Below are 24308 nucleotides of genomic sequence, written 5' to 3' on the forward strand. Positions count from 1 at the left end.
CCTCTGGACTGAATCAGTGGCCATTTATTTCCATTTGCAAAAGAAAGGCACCAACCATACAGTAAAAGTGCTTACCGCTTTCAGAAAGGGTTTAGAGGTCAGATTACCAAGTAATGGAAGGAACAGCTGCAGACTCCCCGTCAGGGTGCGTTTCCAGCGGAACAATCCCACAATTATCATGGCAGCAAACAATAGCAGATTGTACAATCTGTGGTTGTAGAGATTTCATGACAAGAATAGTAATGGTTGTAGCAGAAGCCGCTGTAGCACCAGTAAAATCCCCTTCACATTAGCGTGACATTCAGGTTAGAATGTTTTTACACCCAAAATGTCCCCCCTTAATACCTTGGGTTGAAAAAATGAAGACATCAGACCAATGATCAGTGATGGAAAACAACACACCTAGATGCTGATGATGATAATGCTGACGAAAAATCAGCTGTTATTCCAACTGTTAATTGGAATATTCTATAAATGTGTGCACCATATAAACCACTCACATGTGACACAGAGAGTTATGTACAAGCAAACGATCTGACCTATAAGTCTGCAACAAGCGGGTCCTCACATTGTGACATCACAAAGTGAGGACCCGCCCCTTCCAGGAAGAGTCTGCTCTGCCAACTCCGCCCCAAAGCTAACAGACATGCCTTCTTTCTCCGCGGAGCTAGCGGTGATAAATGGCTAAACGGTTTCGAACATGGTGCGGCGCCCACATGGAGCGAAAGGTGGATCCTCAGAGATCAAGTTGTCTTACTTCTGGGTTGGAAAAAGAACTGTGAAAATAAGTCATTTCATTTAAAAAAATCATTCTTCAGAGTGCCAAAGGTAATATATGATCATAAATATGGATATAGTTGAATCTGAAAGGCTTAAACAAAACATCATATAGGCTCTTTAAACTTTTCTCTGCAGGTCTGAGCTGAAACCCTGAGTTCTGCAGTCCTTACGTGGGCTGAACGAGTCCGTTTACTAATCGTGTTATTTTCCAGTTTCCGTTGGATACAAAAACATTTATATAATGGCAATGCAGGCAAAAAAATTGGGAGATGGTGAATGTGCAAACGATCTCTGAAAGGCTTAAGAAAAGCATGATATAGACCCTTTAAAATAAAAAAAGATTTTCCTTAACAGCTTAAAATTAAATGTACTCAAATACATTAAAATTTTTGGCCGATATCATTTCTAAAGAGTTAAAAAGATCAACATAAATTACAATATTAGGCCTCATCCTGAAACCCTATTACCAATAACCCCTCCCTTTAGCCATAAGGGGAAAAACGAAGAAATGAACCCAAGAACATGACCATGACATACAAGTTCCCATCCTTCTAGGCTCAAACTAAGCTCAGAGAAATCTTAGAATTCATCGCCTCATAGAACATATTGTCATCCTCCAACAGTTGTGCGCTTGTCATGAAAAGTGACGCACATCAGCAGCTAGCTCAGTTACAGCACTGCATCTACCAGACAAAAATAAAAGTGACAGCAGCTGTTTGAGGACAAACTGTTGACTGATGTTGCAATCATATGGAATGACGTACACATAAACCCGCATTTCTTTCAGAAGCAGACAGAGTTTTTGGATCCTGGCCACCACTTTGGAATTTTTTGGCACCAACTTCACATGTTAGCTAACTGACAAAAGACATTCAACACTAATGATTATGACCTGTTGTGTATGAACTCAGGTGCTCCAAGTTCAAGGGATTTCAAAAGTAAAAACAATTTAAGGTTACGAGTACACAGAACTGGGGAGGGCTGTTGAATTAACCCTTCCCTAAAACATATACTTTTATGTTTTAGTGCTATTTAAGTGGTACGCACTTACTTGTATTTTTACTACAGTTGCAGTCACAGGCTGGTAGGTACCCAATATGGCACCATAAGAGTTTTTAGAAAAACTGATAGAAGTAATAATGAAATCCATTAGCCAGATTAGGTGGGTTTTTTAATATTGAGGAATGAGCCATTGTTTGTGTTTCCTGCAAGAAAACTGGGAACACAAAAGAGTAAATGCAATCCCTTCTAAAACCACAAAGCTTCACACTCTTTGGTAGAAAGTCACAATTCTGTTTTCTTTGGTGCATCAAAAGCAAAACTAGAATGTAGACTGCAATCAAAGCATGACACATTAGCGGTGGTCCAGACTCCTGTGTCAGGTTCAGGTATCCTGTTAAATGTCTAGTAGAATCTTCTAAATCTCAGTAAACATGGATTTCTGAGAGGGGATCACCACGTATGAGTGATTTGATTCATTGATCCTCATTGATCTATAGTAATGCAGCGGACCTGGACCTGCAGCGGATTCTGGGGAAACCTTTTATTACTGTTCTCCTTCACTCCGTAACACCAAACATGAAGGTGTGCTGTTAGATTTCGAAGAATATCACTACGTGTTTTGTTTGGGAACTATTTTTTGCGGCGCAACGTTACATGTCTGGGTGTCAAGCTTCATGGCTACCGCAAAGGTGACAAAGTGTCTGCAGTCTGTTTATGACTGGGCAATATATAATATTCTGAGAAGATGCGTGTACCAGAGAGCACAGGTGAAGCCTCACGTACAGCTCCAGAGCGGTCCACTGCATAAGAATCAACACGCACCCCCACACATTTGTGCACGCTCCTTCCTCCTACACACACAGCGCGCTGACACACACACACACACACAGTCATTCTACAACACCTACAGTATATAGTTAGTTCATTAGTTGGGTAGTAGTTAGTTGTTACTGTTATTTGTTAATAAAGAATACTGCGTTGTAATTGTATTCATTTCCGACGCGGCCGCCAGGGGATTTTGTGTTTGGCGGTGGCGGTGGCGGGGGGGGGGGTAACCGCAACACCGTGCCCCCCCCCTTGGTTATCAAAAATCCCACACCGTCACAGCTCTAGTTATGAGAAACTGTTTTCACCCAATTCGTGACCAAAAGTGCAAAGATGTGAAACTTTGGTTCCTAAAATTATAAATGTTTATATTAAAAACAAAGAGAGAAGTATTTTTTCCTTAAAACAAAACAATAGAATGCATGTGAGGAACCGATAGTGCAAAGATTAGTTGATGTTTTTAAGCTCAGTCCTCCTTTGCCTTACTGCATGTATTGAAAGATGGATGTATGGACGAGTCATAAAACTAGCATCATGCCGTCTGGCAGAATGGGGAGAGGTTTTTTTTTTTTCAGAGCTCTCTGGAGGATGTGAAATACTAGAGAAAGGTGACACACTGTCCTCCAGCAGCCTCAACACAACCTCAGCTGCATTCCTGTACTGCCAAAGCCAGCAGAGCTGGACTAAAATCCTCTGCATGCGCCTTTCCTGTCTCCCAGCCCCCTGCCAAGATCCTTTTCACTCTTTCAGGAAAAAGTGTGAACTTTTTCACAAGAAAACCCTTTCAGTGACAAGTGATCGGAGCAGATTGTGACAGCAACGCAGAGTGAGTCGACATACTAACAGAGAAGGTGAAAAAGTGTAGCATGGAGTTGGTAAACTTGTGTCCTGTGGGTGTTGGCGGTACCGATGCATGTGTGGAAGTCACTGGCAGCGTTACAGACATCTGCTGTGGAGGTCATGTTACAGGCAGTGTGGAACCAATCAATGGAGCCATCAGCAGAACACCCTCCCTTCTTCAGCGGCTGCACTGGGACTGGTAATTCACTCTCTCACACACAGCGAGCATTCACAGGCCAAGTGTGATCACACACACACACGTGCACGCACACTGACTTATCGTTCATACAAGAACTGCTCCAAACACACTCCCGCCTTTTGCACAAAAGCATACTTTCAAGCCATTATTACATTTACTATCAAATCCAATTACACAAGCAAGTACACACGCACAAACAACGTACGGATGTGCACTTGAAAGCCACCAAGCAAGCGCAGCAGGCGTAGACAGACACACACGTGTGGAGAAAGAACCTTGCCCTACATTCTCAAGGAATAATCTCATGTTACATCTCCACTCACTGGCCGTCCTAAAAGCTGCATGTAAGTCACTCAGGCCAGCATGTGCAGTCCTGCAGGGACCATGCACAAGAAAACACAGTCCTTACACATTATACAGCCAGATTATCATGCATTGTAACCGGACATTTGTTTATGTCTATAAAAAAACCTTTAATGTTCCAAGCGCTGCACTCTGGATACGTTCTGCAGTCTGAGAGGGGGCTCAATCTGTTCCAGATGCTCCGTTTTTGGGTTAAGAGTGACCCAAACTAGCTTCCAACACCAGCTTTGTTCACATGCACACCACATTCCAAAGAGGGAGCTTCATCTGCATGTATGTAATATTCTGTATATGGCATTTAGGCATGTTTGAGGACTTTCACCATTTCCATTTTTCTGATTATATTCCGACTAAAACATTGTCCGGGACAGCCGACACGCTGTCGAAATTTGTTTTGTTTTTTTCCATTTAGATGGACAGTTGCTTGGTTTATGGGAAAGAATTAGCCACAGAGAAACTTTTCAGACCATAATTCACAGCAGAGTTCACGGTTTAGAGGGAGAGAATGTCGTTCAGCAACTCTATTATCTGACAAAAACAAGCCAAAAAACAGAAAAATAGTGGATTACTGCACGCCTGTGCCTTTTAATCACTTGAATTCTTTGAAAAGTGTTAATATGGCAAAATATTACATATCCCAAATGTGTTTTCCCAAACAGGGTCTGTATGGAATATGACCTTTTTTTCAAGATAGAAGCACTTTTCTGTGGCTGTCTTGTTTGGGATTTGAGTGTTTGGGATAAAAATGGAACAAAAGTTTATGTGAACTTGGAAAGAGTCATATAATTACCACGCCACTCAAGTGTGTTAGTTTATGGAGTCACTGCGTATGCATAAACAGGAATGTCGGGGACAAACTGGGTTTGTGGACACTCTTAAGATCCTGTTTCAGACAATCATAATGTGAATGTTCATTTGACCTATTGTCTCCGGTAATCCAAACAGCTTTTTGACTCGTGCTGCAGTGGAATCGGATTTGTCCGTTCCATCTCCATCGTTTTTTTAAAACACCTCCATACATTCTTTACATCTCAAACAGGTTTCCTAGCAACAAAGATGGCCGTTACATTCGATGCACTGATGTGGACCCCAGTAGCTTCAGTTCCCAGAAATGCAGTATTCTAGAAACATCCGAAAGCACCATTTAGTGATGTTTTGTGGGCTCTTGTTGTGGGTTTAGGTTACAAATGTTCCATCACTAGGGTTTGTGATTCTTGAATTAGTTGTGCATCTCTACAGCGGCAGAATAAAGTTAACATCAAGTTTACTCCAAATTTATTTGGGGGGGAAAAAATAAATAAAACAAATCAGCCAAATAAATGTCCAGGACTGTCAGTGAACTGATAACGATGTTCTATCTACAGACACATGTGTTCCATCCATTTTAAGTGCTCTTGTTTTGGCTTAAAGTCATTACATAACTGTTTTCTCAGTTATTTACAATACCTTATTATCATAAACATATATCGTTAATTTCTTTGTAAAGCTATTAGGGAGGCTCAAACTTTTCTAATGTTATGTGACAAAAGGGAAGGAGGAAAACGTGAGCCGCTTTTCTTCCCGTTTTTTCACGATGGTCGTGACAGCTGTGCCTCCAGATCAGCTGCAACAGTGTGCTGTCGCAAAGTCAACAGAAACTTTGGACTTCACACACTTCATCGCAGTCAGACACAAATGTACAAACACACAACACCCTGACAGTGCACATTTCAGAGTGTACTCTGATGTTCCAAGCCATACTTTCAAATGATTTGACTTTTGTTACTAGAAATGGAGGGGGGTGTCTGCTCAAATCTGACCAATGTAAAGCCATGCTTTCAATATTACAGTTAACTGGGCTGGCTTTAAGAAAATACACAAAGCTTAAGGCAAGTCAAAACCTAAAAAAAACATATTAAAATGAGCTGTTTTCGTCTGAAACGTGTTACTCAAAGCCACAGTCCTGCTTCTTTCCATAGTCACCAGTCTAACTGCCCTTTCTGAAGCCACTACTAAACCCCGCCTTACAACTCAGCTGTGTGTGTGTGTGAAACCAGACACGCCCAAGACACTTCTGTTTGAATGTGTTTTACACGGCAGCTCGATTGCACACATTCTATAAGAAAACAGCCTGACGTCTGAATATTTCCAGGAAAGAGTTAGGCAGCTTCAACATAAAGTGTAATGCCGCGCATCAGGGTGGTGGGCTGAGGCCTGACTGAACAAGTGGCGAGGCAAAAAGTTCTCATCCCGCTTCATCTGTACCCGCCTTTTCCCTATTAGGGCCATGCGGGTGCTGGAGCCAACACCAACAGTCTGCAAGCAAAGGCAAGGTGGGCTGAGCAAACATGGATCTACACACTCAGAACATGAACAGAACAGTTCGCTGCAGCACTCCAACCAAACAACATGGTTAATACAAAAAGTTGACTCCAATACTGAGGGGATTAGATTCATAGGTAATAATAATGCTGAAGAAAAACTGGGTTTGCTGCTGGATTCCTGTCATGTCTTTAGTCATGAGTTTAGTTTATAGTGGAGTGTTCTTCCTAGTCTTGGGCCAACAGTTTAGAAGTTGAGTCATGGAACCTGGACTTAAAGTCTTCTCTCCTTAAAATGTTTTGCCATTCAGCCATCATTTCGCCACTTGTCCAAATAGCTTCATCAATCTGACATGTCAAGAGAAGACTATAAGTCCAGGTGCCATGAATCGACTTCTAGTCAACCTCACCTGGCATGAACCCCTTCATTGTGTAAACAGTCCATACATCATGGTGGAGTTCATGAGTGTCTGAGCATTCCTCCTGAAAAAGCTGCCTTTTGTTGCTGGCATCAAAACCGTCACCACACTCCATCCCTAGTCTCTGACACGTAGCCACAGAAGTTCTTTAGAAAAAGATCAGATGAGAACAGAAAAACATGTAAAACCGTATCGTTTTCATGTTTAGTGGAGCTGCAGAGTAACAACTGAGGCCTCAGAGCATCTTGGCTCTGGTTCTAATCCTGTCCCTAATCTGTGCGTGTTCTCCTTGTGTATGTACGGGTTTTCTCCAGCTTCCTCAGGCAGTCCAAAAACATGCTCCAACTCTAAATTGTCCCTAAGGAGTGAATGTTGGTGTGTCTTTGTGTGGGTCTGTGAAGGACTGGCTTGTCCAGTGTGTACTCCACCACAAATAAGCTGGACCGGGCTCCAAAGAAACCCTGATCTGGACGTAACTCTTGATCTGGACATCTGGACAGCACCAAACAGGGGGAGCAGATGGATGGACTTTCTAATGATCAGCAACTACAAGTTATATTATTTATTTCAAATGTATATTAGTACTTCAGCCAGATTTTTTTAACATTCGATGGACTAAAAAAAAAAGTTGTACAACATTCTGCAGTGCGAGAAATAACTCACACATGGAAACATTTTGGGCCGATCCCAATCTTCACAGGGGCCACCATCCCACCACAGCCTAACAGCACAATGCTCGGCAAAAAGACTTCATCTGTCGAGCCGTGTCAAAAAGCACTCAGTCATTTAGGGAGGAACAAACTAGTGTTGTATTTTCCTTTATAATATAACCAGAAGATCCAGATTAAATCAACAGAATAAAGAAAAAAAAACACTTTCAATTGTTTTTGTGCGTCAAAACAATGCCTCGTTCTTCAAAGCACAAATAAATTAAAATTAATATTAAATGACTAGAACAATCTGTAGTAGACATCATTTACATGGTTAAACAATACATTTGTAATCAGCATAACAATAGGTTATCATTAAAAAACTGTCAGTCATGTTCATTTATAGAACATTACATCTAAACATCTTATCATTGCAAGTCTTCAGCAAAGAGCAAAAGTCTTGTTTAAGGGCAATTCAAACAGAACGACGACTTCCTGATTGATTTATGACATAAAATAAAGAATCAAGTAGTATTCAGACTTGCTTGATCTAAACCCACATTTGTGTGCTATGATAATTCCCTCAAATTAAAAAAAAGATGAAAATTATAGCTAAAATAATTTAACCAGCTATATCATTGATTCATTTAGTTTTGTTGTAGTTGTTGTTTTTCAATTTTAGATTGTTTTTTGTTCCTGAACAATTGTTTGTTTTTGTTTTTGGTGTGAACTTCATTAGTTATTTCTGTATTTTGAAAAAATTTGTAATGTTTTTTTACAGTTTACATGTTTTGCAGACCGCATGTTTTTTACACTTTTGCAGCTGTATTTATTTATTTAATATTTAATATTTATTTCTTTATTTAATAAGAATCTCATTTTTGATAATAATTTTTCATAATAATTTTAGTAATATTTTTAATTATCTAATATAAATGTCATTTGTGATGTCCTTTATTGATGTTATATTATATAGATTATTTCTGAATGTCGTGTTGCTGCCACAGAAATGAAATTTCCCCATTGTGGGATTAATAAAGTCATCTATCTATCTATCTATCTATCAGAATTAAAAAAGAACAGGCGGACTACAGCAGGTGAAAGGCAGAGAATAAAGCTTGTGGGCTTGAACCATCCTTCCCCCAGGTAACAGGAGTTAACTTGTTTAATTGCAGCTCACATTCCAGCCGACGAACGTCAAGAACCGACGCCATTCAATCCTGGGTTGAAGCACGGTCCGTTAAACTGAAGGTATGAAGCTAAATGACATGTTTCAAACACTAAATAAGATGTCATTTCAACTGGCAGACGGCTCTGTTTTTAGGAAAATATGTATATTTTAGGCTTTATGTTAAACAGATATTCTGTAACTAGACAGAAATCAAACGACTAGTCTAAAACGCAAACAATTTAAAAAAAAGTAAAGTCCAGGTCTTTACTGACTCCACATTTTTAAATTATCTCTTACTTAATCATGGTAAAAATTCATTTTAAAAAGTGGGAGGGGCTGTCCAAATGTTAACCTGCTCAGGTAAGATTTTTGTAAATAGTCCCAGGAGAAGATAAGGCAATAACCAACTGTAACAGCAGTGTGTAACAAGCTGTAACAGCAGTGTGTAACCAACTGTAACAGCAGTGTGTAACCAACTGTAACAGCAGTGTGTAACCAGCTGTAACGGCAGTGTTTAACCAACTGTAACAGAAGTGTGTAACAAGCTGTAACAGCAGTGTGTAACCAACTGTAACAGAAGTGTGTAACCAACTGTAACAGCAATGTAACCAACTGTAACAGCAGTGTAACAAACTGTAACAGCAGTGTGTAACCAACTGTAACAGAAGTGTGTAACAAGCTGTAACAGAAGTGTGTAACAAGCTGTAACAGCAATGTAACCAACTGTAACAGCAATGTAACCAACTGTAACAGCAATGTAACCAACTGTAACAGCAATGTAACCAACTGTAACAGCAGTGTGTAACCAACTGTAACAGCAGTGTGTAACCAACTGTAACAGCAGTGTGTAACCAACTGTAACAGCAGTGTGTAACCAACTGTAACAGCAATATAACCAACTGTAACAGCAGTGTGTAACCAACTGTAACAGCAGTGTGTAACCAACTGTAAGGGCAATGTAACAAACTGTAACAGCAATGTAACCAACTGTAACAGCAGTGTGTAACCAACTGTAACAGCAGTGTAACAAACTGTAACAGCAGTGTGACCAACTGTAACAGCAGTGTGTAACAAACTGTACAGAAACAAGTCTTGTCTAAATGTCCCAGGACAACAGATTATCTTTACTACAGGAGATTAGAGGAGCACAATCATAGAATTGAGGGGCACTGGTTACCTCTACTTTAACATCCCAATGCTTCATTCTTTATTTAGCTTGCAGCACTCCTTTAAAAAAATGTAACCATTTTAAATTGTAGCAGCTGGATGGCTCAGTTGACTGGGTGACCGACTGCCACATGGACAAACCAGGGTTCGATTCCCAGGGTCAGGAAGGGCATCTGAAGATTTTGGTCTAAAAATAACCCAGGATAGCTGAAGTAGTCGTCTTTTTTTTTTTTTTTTTTAAAAATCATAGATATTTATTAATATAAAACTCCTCACTACACACTTTATCCACTTTTCTCAGATGGGGACGAACATTTTCACATTTTTCTCTCGCGTTTAAACTTTCAAAGTTCAAACGTTTGTAGAAAAAAAAAAGATCTGATTGCGCTAAAGAGTAGATTTGACCAACTGGATGTATTCTGTACAGAAAACATGGTACGCAAATTGATTGATGAGGTCTACAGCCAAGCAGGACACAATCTGCTGTTCAAAAGAAAAAACATACAAAAATTGGACTCACAAAAGGAATCTGCATAACAGCAATACTGCAAAAGGTGAACCTCGTTATAGTGAGGGACCATTGTAGACCATCAACTATTTTCAAATATTATTATTATTATAAGTGTTGAGCAAACTGTTTTTTTCAGCCCCAGATTTTGTCCCACTTCTCTCAAGAGGACAGCTCTGTGCTGTTCTTATTTCTTTTTTTATCTCCTACAAATAAAGTGCATCTATAGCTGCGTTTCCATCACACATATGTGCAAAACTTTATCAAAAATTCTAGAAATGTAATTTCTTAATTCAAACACCTCAAAAAAGCTACGCAAAGACACAAAGAACCCAAATCTTAAACACATGATACAAATATGGTTCAGAGTTCTAAATTACATGAACCAAACTCAACCACTATCACAATCCAGCCCAGTTTGGGGGAACAAATTCTTCACCCCAGGTAGAGCGGATGCCACCTTTAAAATATGGGCAGCAAGGGTCTTTCCACCATCCAGGACTTATATTTTCCTGATTCAGATGTTATGATGTCATTTGAAGAGTTAAAAACTAAATATGAGTCGAGTAAAAAAGTGTTTTTGTAATTTCTCCAAGTTAGAAAATTTGTATGAAAGACCCTCAATAAACCACCATGTTCAATTTTAGAAAAGTTCATGGTGAGAGACAGTTCCAAAAAAGGTGCCATTTATGAGTTTTATAATCTGTTTTTGTCTAATTCAAACAAAAGTTGACAATATAAAGTAAATGCTTGGAAAGAAGATCTCCAAAAACAAATTACAAATGAGGAATGGGAGGCTGCTTGTGCTGCAGCCCAAAAGGTGTCAGTTAACTCCAGACTAAAATTAACACAATACAAGTGGTTAATGCGTACATACGTAACACCAGCAATGCCAAATGACATATTTGAAAAGACAAAGAAGAAGAATTTGAAAATATGGCAACCTTTCAAATATTATGTAAAGTTTATGGATCCTTTAGAATAGAATGGATGGTATAACAGACCTCTGTTTTTACTTTTTTTCTTTCTTAATTTTAAGTTTGTTAAGTTTATATTCTTAATTTTGTCAATGTCTAAGGAGAGACACTCTTGTTCTTGGGGTGGGGGGGGTGTTAAAATAAGACTATGAATAAGAGAAGGCATTACCTAAATACTGTTGATAAAAGTTGCAATTTTTGTAAAGGCTGAATTAAGTGAAATGTAAAATCTGTTTCAGATTTTTTTATTGCATTGAAAATTTAATAAAAAAAGAATGTGGCAAAAAAAATTCTAGAAATGTCGAGAAAAAAAACACAATTTCACAATTACACAGTTTTCATTAAATCACAATTATGCGAATAAACACAAACCAACTCATGTGATCATTCATGCTAAAACACAGATATGACAAATAATTTGACAGCGGAAACATTCAAATTTCTGCCACAGCACTAGCGCTCATCGTCATTGATCGAAGGAGACGTCGGCGTCTTTTTCAGCCATGGAGCGGCGAGGTCCTTACACGTGGGAGGGGCTACAGGATGAAGACATTTAGGCAAATGGTGGTTGGTGATTTTCCAGAGGAGCTGTGGATCCAACGATTCCACATGACACACTCAAGTTTAGATGATCGGTGTGACACTGTGGGACCTCTGGTGGCGCCCGCTGTGCAGCGCCCAAGGCCGCCAATTCCTACCAAGTCATGTGACTGATTGTTGGTCATGTGACTCATTTAATTTGAAAAAAGCATTTCCACTGCAGTTTCGCAAAATATGCCTGAAAAACCACCTCCTCCAAGCACAAAAGACTTTTTTTCCAGATAAATTAGATTTTTTTTTCAAAAATTGTTGTGGGTCCATCTTTTGTTTTAGACACCATCTACAGGCATTTTTGCATTTATGGAGCATTAAAAGTCACGTATTATGGAGTGTCTACATTGTGTGCAGGGTCGCATGGGTCAGCTGGAGCTCCTCTCTCAGCCAGAGGAGGGGTTCACCTTGGGCAGTCTTTTACAGAATACTGAAAGAACATTTGGGGGGGGGGACGGACGCTTGCCTTCTGCCAGCTATCAGCTGCAGAAAGTCACAGCACGCTTACCAACACAATATACCAGCACCAGTTTAGCTGGCTTTGTTCTGTTGACAAACGATTGCGGTTTCTATGCAACCTTCTGTTAACTGAATCCCAATAAATGAAAGCGCATAAATGTGCATGTGAACGGTTACAAATTCAATGGGAATTTTCAGTTCATAGGCATTTCCTTGGGAGAATTCAAGTAAAACTAGTTTGTCAATATTTGGGGCGAGAAAAGATAGAATGTCAAAGACTGTAGAAGACGCAAATGCAACTCTGCTTGAGTTTGATGAGGTAACATTGCAGTCAAGCAGAACTGAACCTGTATGGGTCAGTGTTTTACTCTGAGCCTCACTTTAGGAAAGGCCCGTATTTTTATTTCTAATGAACTTCTGTCACTCTGCAGAAAACAGTTTTTTTTTTTTTTTTACCAAAAGTGACAATGAAAATGAAATGACCACTGGGAACACTTGAAGTGGCACTTTAAAGTGTTACACAGTTATGTTAAAGCTAAAACTAGCACTGCTTGACATTCAAAATAATTTGATGACACCTCATGAAGCTGTGTGAATAAAATCCCATTATCGGTTTTTGCTTTAATTTAAAAAATGTATTTAAGAATTCTTAAGGTGACATTTGAAGAGGCTTCTAGAGAACACTATAGATGCATTTGTGCTACAAAAGAAAGACACCTCAAGCTTTTTTTAAGACACCATAACCAACATAATTAAAGGGATACATTAAATGGTTGTGCTTTATTGGAATGAAGTTAGGTGTGTTAACTGCAAGAGCAATGCACCAAGCAAAATAGCTGAAGTAACAGACAGACCAGCATATGATGAGCGTTCAGAAAACGCAGGTTCTTGAACGCGCCTATAGCTCATGGTAGGGCTGGGCAATCTACGAATTTCTTTTTTTAAATTCGATTTCCGATTTTTCCCGACCCCCCCCCCCCACACACACACACACACCACACACACACACACTTAAGGAAAGCAATAAGTACAAACGGCAGAAAACTTAAAGCAAATTTTGCTTTTATTTAATCAAACTCAAGACAAATGTAACCCCCATTTCTGGGATGAATAATAAATAAATGATCTCACTCTTGGAATCAAAGTCCCAGCTGTGTTTTCAGTCACACTTTGTAGTCTAGACTAAAAGGAGACAAAGATTCACCTTGAGAGCAGCACCATTTTCTAAAGGATTAACAATACAGCTCAGATCTGCAGTCAAAGGTTTGAATTCAATTAATAAACCCCGTCTTCTCCACGGTACATACGGGTACCGTGTCTTTGGCTATATGCCAAGCGACCACTTCAGTGATTGTTCTCCACCGTGCCCCTTTCCTAGGGATGGGTACCGAGCCCCAGGGCAACATTCTTCAAGACCGCAGTACCGTTAAGATCAACGATTCTGCTATCGGTACGGGAGAAGTCACTTTTATTTGTGTCCCACAAGATATAAACTAGGGCTGTGACGGTGTGGGAAATCCGTGTCCCTGATTGGTCAAAGTTCAACTGGTGTAATTTTCAACGCCGCACATTTTGTACGTAAAGCCTGTAAACGGTCGTAGAACCGTGCGTGTTCTGTGTGAAATGTGTGATCGCAGAAGACCCGAAAAGCGCATTTACACGCGTGAGGGCAGTGTGAACGTGGCTTGAACAGCTCCTGAACCGGCTAAACATTAATACAAATGCTGACAGAAGCAGCAGTGTGGTTTGCACACACCAAGACGTGTTAAGTTATAATTATTTAAACACATTTTCAAAGCTTAGGAATGTGGATGTAAATAATTCTCTTCTAAAAGCACCATATTTTTTTAACAGAGAATAGGTATTTTCCAGCAAAAACAGGTCAGAATATTATAAACAGTCTTTGGTCTCCAGCAGAGCGTGACTGCAGATCCTCGCTGCGCCCGTTCCGTCTGCTTTCCTGCCTTTGCAGAGCGGAGCTGCAGTCTGGGGCTGAAGGAGTTAAGTTCTTGCAGTGGGTGAACTCAAAGGAACTGCTATTCACGTGGCTAAGCTACTGTTGCTATGGGAGAAAGGCCAGACGGAGCAGAAAGAAACCTCTCTCTCTCAAACCAAACCATTAATAAGAGTACCCAGCTCTTCAATTCGCTCCCTCTCTCCTTTTCTTCATTTTTTAAATGGCATGCAGCCTTTCACAATCCCCTGTCTCCTCCCTTCTTCTCATCTCTTTCTGCATTTCAGTAATATCAGAATGCCAGTGAGGACTCATAAACCGCACAATCTGACAGCAAGGAAGCCAGAAGAAAATACCGCCACCCGCCCAGTTTGGACAGGACTTTTTAATTTGTTGGCCTTAAGCTTTTTAAAAAACAGAAGAAAAAAAAACGACCTGAGGAAGACAAAGAGGTTCTGGCTGATGGAAAACACAAGAGCAGCAGCTGCATTCAACTATTTCTGGATTCAAACCTTGAAACGCATCAACGGTCCATCATTTCATGCAGATTTCTTTGAATCTGCTGGACTCCAAAAACAAATTCCAGCTTACTTGAAAAGTTTTTGGGTTTTATTTATTTTCCTTGAAGTGGGACCTACCTGAGTATGCGCCAAATCAGTGAGAAGACGGTTTTTACTTTGCTTTTTATTAGTACCAAAGAGCTATGAGCCAACATCTTAATATACAAATATACCATCAACTGTGTACCAAAAAAAAAACAAAAGAACAAGAAAACGAGTGCAGTCCCAAAGAAACGGCCGTATGTGCAAGCTCACTAACATCCAAAGAAAACTCATCTGACGAGAAAGACGCTGAAGCTCAAAAAGACGTAGCCAAGCTAGGTTTCAAACTCGTCACAACCCGACAAAGCTTTGCTGCACAACTGTGGAGTCTCACTATGTGCTAGACGAGTCGCCACAGCCTGCTTGACTTGAATCAAGACTTTCACGCACAGAGTTACACAGCAGAGGGAAAAGTGCCCAACAGGACTGTACAACATTTAGAAAACATGCGATACACACATCTGCTTTGGTTTTATCTTTCCTATTAACACCAGACAACACACAGTTTACAAAGACAACAACAAGCTAAGGGGGAATCAAATTAAATGCATTTCTTTTCCAACAATCTGAAACAAAAGGTTAGCACTGCCAATAAACAAAACCTGCTAAACAAACCTGCTCTACCAAAAGAACATTTTCCCTGATGCTTCCTTACTTTGTCCAACAAAAACTCATGGAACCAAATTCAACCAGTGGCAAAACCAAAAAACCCTGCAGCTGACCTGTTAGCGATGAGTTCAGCATCATAAAGTAGAACTGAGAAATGCATCAAAATTAACAATGCAAAGGTTCACATCTATGTTTTAAGAAGTTCTCTCTGTTAATTTACCAAGAACTACAGAGTACAAAGAGGGCCTTCTCTTATGCGGACTATGTAACTTTGACCACAGCGATGCATGTTCTCGTCTGTGTTATTATTGTTAGTGGTAATCTCAATGCTGAAGAGAGTCATTTGGGCAAAAGCATCATGGTCCTAAAAGCATAAGGCGGCTCTCCTATGGAGAAGGCGTGTGGAGGCTGAGAACACCGTCACACATGATGATACATGTGTGAAATCTCTGGCTGCACGGCCCTTTATAATATCCCCATACAATCTTAATGCAATAGTTACTACACAATCTTTGGTCGACCCTAAAAGGCCTTTAAGGAAACGTGGCTCGTTTCTGTTTAGGACATGAAACTTATTTTTGCTGCTTCCTGGTGGGATTCCAGTTTTTCAGCTTCTCTCTGATTTACTTACTGTGGCTCAAGTTTCCTTATTTCCTGTGGTCAGATATCTAGAATGACGAGCACCAGCATCAAATAGGAGAAAGGGGTTTGGAGCACAGAAGTATGAATATGTGACGGAGGATTAACGCTTTCAAACTATTATCCGTTTTGTTTCCCCTTCATGTTTCACAAAACCTTCCACTTTTTTTTAGGTCGTGATCCTCAAAAATCTGTTTTTGCCTTGAAGACAACAAAAAGTATCCGAGTTAGTTCCAGATAATAGAAAAGTAGAGCACGGCTAGTGTGGCTTATCCTGCATTTAGGAATTTTTAAGCTTGAAACTATTTAGGTCTCCCATTTTCCTAAATTCGCTTTTTGTTGTTTTGTTTTTGCGAGACCACAGCAGCAGGTAAACATGCGAGTTAAATATATTCCCAGAGTTATCTAGGAAGTCTGCAGAAGCCTTTATGACTGCTGTATGTGGCAATGTGTCAAGAAGATTTAGTGCCGCGTGTGCGCCGGTCCGTGAGCCTCACTGAACTGGGGGAAGGGGAAAATCCAACCATACCATCCAGGATTCATCTTACACTCAGTATTCTGTTTGTTTTCTGGTGCCTTAGGAGACAAAGTTCCAACACATATCCAGTTACTGTGCAATCAAAACACTGTTTCACATGGATGTCAGATGAAAAACTACAGCTCAGTGCATTACTGTTCAGCAGAGAACCCATTGTCAACAATATTGCTGTGTTTATTTCTGTAACTGCACTAAAACCTCACTCTGGTGAAAGCACCGAGTCTCAGTAAGGCCTCATGACAGCAATGAGTTCAGCCGCCTCCAAACAGGAACATTGCAGGTCTTCAGGAATACACGGCTTTAGCTTTTGCATCTCCATACAGTTGGTTTACCTTCAAGAGCGTCCCTCCTTCCTTCTTTTACTAAAGCAGTGTTTCTGTAGACAGCAGCAGAAAGGTGAGTAGAAAGGGAAACGAGGCACCAGCTTTTACCAGCTTTGACATGACTCAATTCCCCCTGCTTCATTGGCCCATGGCATGCTCTCCAAGGGTGTTGGAAGAGGGGAAAACATGTCCTGTGCAAGACCACAGCAAACCAAAGTGGAAAACCCTGTATGATGTACACTAGATAGATAAAAAAGGATCATTTAAATGAATAAATAGGAAGTTTAATGATTAATGGTTTTGTTTGTTTGGCTAAAAGATGAAAATGAAGAGTTGTAGTTCAACCTCCACCCCTGAGGTCAAGAAGGAACAACAGATTTATATACTGATTAGGAGACAATACTTTAGTTTTTAGAATCAGTAAGATAGATCTGGATTTTTGACAGCTCAAACTCCAAGAACAGCTCAGTAATGTAACTAGCAAACCCAACCATGAGCTCCCATCCCCTTAATGTTGACACGATTCTGCTCCTGGACTGACGACAGAGAACAAAGAGCCGCATTAAAGGCCCAATCCTACCAGAGACGTTGTGACTCTGGTCAACAGCGGTACAAACCCATAGCTGTGGTACTTGTTTTGTAACCATTGACCGTCTATGAGAACTGGACCGAGTGACCCCTCCCCTCTGGTTTCCAAATAGAAGTACCCACTGGTTCCAAGAAGCCAAATTCCCATAGATGCCTACAGAGAAATAAACAGCTGTTACCCAGTTATTCTATTGGTCAGGAGAACCATTCCAGCTCCAATACCCTTCTGCAACATCTTCTGGACCAATCACTGCTTACTGACGACGTCTGACTCCAACATGGCAGCATTTGCATCGTGACTTCATTTGGTTGAAGCCTGAAGTAAGGCCCTTTCACACTCACCCGGTCCAGTTCTCTGATACAGTCAATGATTAAAGCCAGACATAGAGGTCCCACTGAAAGCACAAACAATCTGCTGTGCTTTTATGTTCCTGTACGCCGGGACCCAGACCAATCAATCTACACAGTGAAAAACAGAAGGCAGGACCTGTTTGAAAGGGGGGGGGGGGGGGGGGATGTTTGCTGCTGTCCCAACAAAATAAAAAAATACTTCAACAGCATTGAACAAGGCCAAGACATTGCAGATCTGCATAGGTCCATTGATTCCATTATCTAAATGAATAACTTTGTACACATTGTTATATTAATTTTTACATGGCGCTCTGCTCAAAGGACCGCCCTCAGTGGGATGGTACATGGAAACCTGACACTTTGTGTGCCCATGCGGATCACTGTCGGTGGAACCGAGGTTCCAAGTGTATGTGAATTTCGGTTCTCTCAATGAAATGGAAGAAACACAAAGTGGATTCAGCCCTTCTTAGCCTGAATCTAACCTTTAGATGAGGGTGGGCAATTCTGGTCCTGGAGGGTCAGTGTTCCTGCAGGTTTTTGGTCTTTCCTTGCTTTAACACAACCATGACAAACATGACTGTGTCATCAACAGAGTTGTGCAGACCTTGGTGATGTGGGGATGATGATTGTTAATTAAAATCCGGTGTGTTGAAACAGGGAAATATCTAAAACCTACAGGACACCGGTCCTTGAGAACCGGAATTGCCCACCCCTGCTTTAGATCATTAAAGCCACTAAACATTGTCTACAGAAAATACCCAGAAGTACCTCTATACATGGTTATTTGAGTTTTTTTTTGTAAATTCTAAAATGAGGAAGCCACTGTTTATATGTGATTAAAGCAATAATAATTTTAGGAATCAATTTTAAAATCGTTTCAGTTTTTTCATCTATTGGTTAAAAAGGGTTGATGTTTTACAACTAAATGCTGTGACGTTTTTCCCGTTTGAGTTGAGGCAAAGTTACAGTCTGTCCAGCTTTGGCTTTCAGCGGGACCCATCTTTGAAAACGAACACCTTTAGGTTCACTTTTCTAATTTATATTAGGCCAGTCTTCAGGGGACTTCATAAGGAAGCACACAAAAAACAGAGTAAACTGTGGACACTTTTAAATGTAGCACGTCTGCTCAGAACTGCTCATTTACCTTGGAAAGTATCAAACCTAAATGAAATAACGATATAGTTGACGTTGGTTTATGGTGATACATGAGTAGAAATTAGACAAAAAGACATTTCGTCTTTTAAATACAAATTCTAATCTGCCACAAAGGCAATATTTTCTAAAATGGTCAGAGGGAAGCAGCAGAACCGTAAACATCCTTACACATGTACACTTGAAGATGAAAGCGGCTCTCCTGCCACGTTAACTCTCAGCCCATGTTTGTGCTCCCAACAACGCTGCTATTCAAAAGCCAGCTCCCTCTCAGTAAACTGCAGCACTGCACTAATCATGCATGGATGGATGTGGAAGGTTCTTCCCCGGTCACATCCATCACTTTCTGCTGATCAGCAGCACAGATGAAGCCCACTTTCCAAAAACAAACCAGCAGTGGTGCTACTGTACATCCACTGTAAAGTCAAACAAAGGAGACAAACTGGTTACCCTCCTCTCTTCATTCACAGAGAATCCAGAGGAGTGTGGTGGTTTCATGCTTCCTGGGTTCAGCTTTACCGGTGAGCACTCAGCAGGATTCTTACAAGAAGCAGAAACCGAAAGACGCACCCCAATGAAAATCTGGATTTTGGCGTTTTTAACATGTTCTTGTGACATTTTTCTGACTATGGAGAACGTTTATTAAGAAAACGAAGAATAAAATTGCATCTCTGAGTATTTCTGCATTCAAATCGTAGCATATCAGGAGCAGAATAAAAAATGCCGCTTGAAAAAGCGTGTAGTTGTTCCGTAGAAGCTACAACGACAAGCCAGAGGATCCCTGCTCTGCTCCATTCTGATCATCCACTGTCAGACAAATACATCCATGAACGTCTTTGTTTTTCTGGTCTGAGCTGGAGTCTGGATCTAAACTATACAGCTGGATAGCTCTGATATCACTCGCTAACTTTGCTGCAGCGCTAGCGATTGGTTGGAGGTTAAATGACCACGCTTTGAAAATGCGTAAATGTGTAAATGTTTGTCTGAACGTGCACAACAGCTCCCAAAAACCCGCGATTCCAGCAGAAGTTGGGCAGGATCAGAGTCTGTTCGTTGATGTTCAGCTTGTTAACGGATTTTCAAAACTGATTACTGGAATGTAATGATCAACATACACACTTTAGTTTTTCTGTTCCTTTGGACTGTGAGGAACAGAGAATTATTATTCAATTATTATTTAAGGCCCACTATAAATAAAACTTTTTCAGAAAGCCACCAGAAGCCTCAGAATATAGACAGACTCCAGACTAACTGGACCCTCAAAAGTCCTGTGTGAACACCTCAAAGATACCCTCTGAGCCCCGGGCTTCTCTGACCAGGCCTTTCCCTAATGGGTCTCAATCCACACCACGACTCGGCACCCATCCGACGTGAGGGTTAGCCCTTCAAAAGACCATTTCAGACAACCCTGCCCCTCTGAATGCCCCTACAATTAGAGGGGTAGGGGAAGACTCGGACATTGTAACTTCTCGACTGTTACCTGCGATCAACATAAATCAGCTGATTCTGACGTGGAGAAAAGCAGCTTTTCATTTGAAACATATGTAACGCGTAAAGTCACTTTAATTTAAAGCGAACGCTGTAAATTAAAGTATGTTTGATGTCCTTTATGAACAGCAGCACTGGTTTTATAAAATAAAAAACACACAGTTTAAATCAAATCTCACTCTGGGTTTCTGTTAGTTTTTAATGTAAAAATGTGTAGATGTATTTAGTCAAAGCTCTTCTTTTGTTCCGCTTAAAACGCAAACAAGTAAAAATGCTTTTATAGCAGGAATGGGACGTTTTCCTCTTTAATCAAACTGATTCAGGAATCTAGCAGCAATACTCCGTCATAACTGATAACAGTTCAGAGATGCAGGAATCTGCGGTGTTAGACCTGATAACGCGTGTGTCTTATTACTCAAGCGGTAGATTCTGACATCTGTGGAGTAACAGTAAGGTAATCATGAGCAGAGGTAAAGAGTCCTTCTGCAGGGACTTTCTTTTGTCTGGGAACACATTTTAGCTTCAACGGTTTGAAGAATTTCCTCCATTTTACATCCGTGTGAAATAAAGTCATACATCCGGATTCCTTGAAACACCACAATCAATGGATGGACAGTGAAACGCGACATTTGAGTGTTTCCATGTGTGACCACAAACAGTGACAAAGACCTGACAGCTTGGCTTGATACACTTCTAATCTAATCTTGAATCCTTCACCACTGTATTCACTCAGCCAGTTAAGCCCCTTACTAATGAGACTGTACCCCATTGTAAGGATTAAACCAGGACACTACTCTGCCTAAATCATATCACACGCGACGACCGGTTCGACAAAGGATTTGGGAAGCAAGGACCAAGCTGTTCAAGAAAAAAGTACACATTTTCCCCTGCAAACCCTTTGGTTGTGACACTTGAAGGGATCCACTGAGTTAAGTAGACGTCTTATGGGTACATCATAATATTAGGAAAACAATTAGGCTGACTTGTCTGGTTTCTTATGAAAAAAGCTAAGCAGGAAATCACAAACACAAACCTGTCACTTATGCTGGCCGGGTTTCAACAAAATACAACCAAAAGACAACAGATGTCTTTCCAATTACCGGAGACAAAGGCGCCTTCACTTCACATGCCAGCGTGTGATGATTTATCTGATGACTTGCTAACATGTGCCGATGAAGGACGCATGTACCACCAGAAAAGGTACCAAACAGTCCAGTGGGAGCTGTGCTTTGGAGTATCCGCACAGGCTGAGAGGAGGCATCTCAGAACAAAAGAAAACTGATGATCCAGTCAGATCAGTGCAATGCTGCGTATTTTCCAGCCAGGAGCCTGACAGCCCATTATTTGCTGCTTCGGGCATGATTATTGTGATGATTAAAAGACAGGAGCACTGCCTGCATCCACGTACAAGCAGCCAATGAGACCCAGTTTGTGACCACGCAGACAGTCCTTCAGGACACATCGACCATTGTTCCGCCTGCAGCTGGACACTTTTTGCCAGAATTCCTGCACAGGTCGATCATGGGGGTTATTATCGGACAGACGGAGGGAGCGGGAATCACGAAAGGAGGTGGATCATTTCGCTCAGGTGAAAACCGATCACCCTGCAGGAGAAGCTGCAGAGCGCCAGCTTCCGTCAGCTGATGATGAGCGGTGTGCCGCGGATGAAGGCGCCCGGACGGACGGACGGACGGACGGGCGTTCTGCCACGCGCCGCCACGGTCTGAGGATGAGGATGGCAGCTGTTAGAAAACGGGGCGCCGGGACATTTCAGGGGATCTAGGATCCGCAGTGGAGGTTCCGCGGGATGTAATGTTGACAGAGTTGAAATAAATGGACAGCAGAGAGAGAGAGAGAGAGCTGTCTGGACACACACTGCATGTTTGCTTCCCATCACCCCCTGCTGTTCGTCTGCCCCCCCCCCCCCCTCCCCGGCTCACCGAGCGGTCTGAAGACCGGGGGATTGAACCGAACTCACGAAACGAACACGAAACCATGACAAAAACCCCGAGCGAGACAGCAGGACAGCCCGATGTAGAGCCGCCAGCCTGTTCCCGGGAGCGGGATAATCCAGCAGCGCGAGCTAGCTAACAGCCCCGATTCCCCCCCGTTCGCTGTAGCCACACAAACGTAGAAAATGAGGACAAACCGCCTTTTTCTTACCGTAAGGTCGACTGGGTCGCCGTCACGGTGGTTCACAGCCCGTATAACCCCGGACCTCCACGGCCACCGGGCGATGGTGCCCAGTTCCGGCGGCTCGTCCCCGCCGACACAGAGGAACCGCTTCCCGACCAGCTCCGGCCGAGCCTCGACTGCCATGGCCCTTCACTGGCCAGTCCCCCCACCCCCCCGAGAAAAACTTCCCAACCACGACGCCCTTACAGACCTGTTATGGGCGACATTAAAGTAGCTATCTAAAAAGCGTCCAGCGGTACAAAGAAAAACAAAAACGTAATTAGTGTCTAAAATGTGAAAAACCAGCCAGGGGGATTTAAACGTAGAGCAGTCTCCACCCGCTCGAGCGGCAGCCTCTTTCCTTCCAGCCTTAAAAAAAAAAAAAAAAAAAAACGCTGGAGCCGCATCACAGCTGCCATCCATGCGCGTGTTTCTCCGCTCAATCCCAAAGCATTACCAGACCGCAGAACGGCTGTATTCTTCCGCTGAACGGAACCCTTTGGATCGGTGTTTTTCTCCAGTTTCCCAGCAGAATTTACTACTGTTTATTCTGCTGATCTAGTCTAGTGCCTGCCTCGTTTTTCCCAGAGCCACGGTGGTTTCACCTTCCCCTACTACTTTGTTGTAGTCCTGCTGGTGCAGCAACATTCTTTAGGGTATTAGGAAAGGCATAAAGATGGGAATTCAATTCTTTTCATGACACTTTACCATAAACTGTTTAAAAACCTAATCGAATCACGCTTACATGTTCTTGATTTGCCTGATATCACAGGATAAAATGAAAGGACACATTATAAACACATTTTATTTTAGTTCCTCATCTACAGGAAAAGCTTTGGTAGGTCTTTAAAAACTGCTAAATCTGAATTGATCATCTTCTAGACCAACTTTTTTAAATCAAATGGGACAATCATATCCTAAACTAGGAATATGGAAAAACAGATATGTTATCATATTTATTTAAACTCCTGAATGCTTTATAAAAAAAAGAAATGTCTTAAAAACACGCTCCAGTTAAAATGGTCTTTTTGGTGTTTTTAAAATGTTTTTATTGCATTTTTCTGATGATGGAGGACATACATAAAGAAAATTAAGATTTTCTGAGTATTTCTTTAAACCAGTCACGTTAAGTTGGTGATGAAGTGTAAGTTAGCAGAAGAGAGTGCAAACAGATGGATGAAGGGAAGTAGGGGCGGGCTTCCTCCGCACCAACAGGCTCGCCAACAGCTAACAGGTGAATTTCCAATGAACTCCTGCCGCTCTGCAGAAACTTTGTCCTAGAAAACGTTTAAACATCAAAACGGCATCATCATAATTAAAAGACCACTGCTTTAAAAGTAGATCAAAAGATGATTGCAGAGGGACTTTAACTTTGACGGTGACTTGAAATGCTCCTATGAGTCAGGATATGAGGTCAGATGGATGTTTAGTCATCTCTCCCATCTGACCACAGATACCCAGAAGACCAGCTGAGCTGTGGATGGAGGTTCTGCTTCACAGTATCTAAAAGTCTGGAATTTAACAAATTGAAACGTGAAGAAATGCAGAGAAAACTTTCATGAATATGTATGGAACAAAAATATGATTTTTTAAAAAGTAATACATAAATGTACAAATCAATTGGAAAAAGAGGAAGAA

At 41.2% G+C, this 24308-nt stretch overlaps 1 protein-coding gene across 2 annotated transcripts in view; it reads right to left on the reverse strand.

The window, feature by feature from the left end:
- The window catches only part of jmjd1c (jumonji domain containing 1C), a 98403-nt gene extending 75359 nt beyond the window's left edge, over positions 1 to 23044 (reverse strand). For both annotated transcript variants that reach the window (XM_023949614.1, XM_023949613.1), the window contains exon 1: positions 22659 to 23044. In XM_023949614.1, the coding sequence (XP_023805382.1) occupies positions 22659 to 22814 (156 nt within the window). In that variant the 5' untranslated portion in view covers positions 22815 to 23044. The remainder of the gene's footprint in view (positions 1 to 22658) is intronic.
- Between the last annotated feature and the right edge of the window lie 1264 nt (positions 23045 to 24308).

The sequence above is a fragment of the Oryzias latipes genome, chromosome 19, assembly GCF_002234675.1.
Source record: "Oryzias latipes chromosome 19, ASM223467v1".
NCBI classification, from domain to species: Eukaryota; Metazoa; Chordata; class Actinopteri; order Beloniformes; family Adrianichthyidae; genus Oryzias; species Oryzias latipes.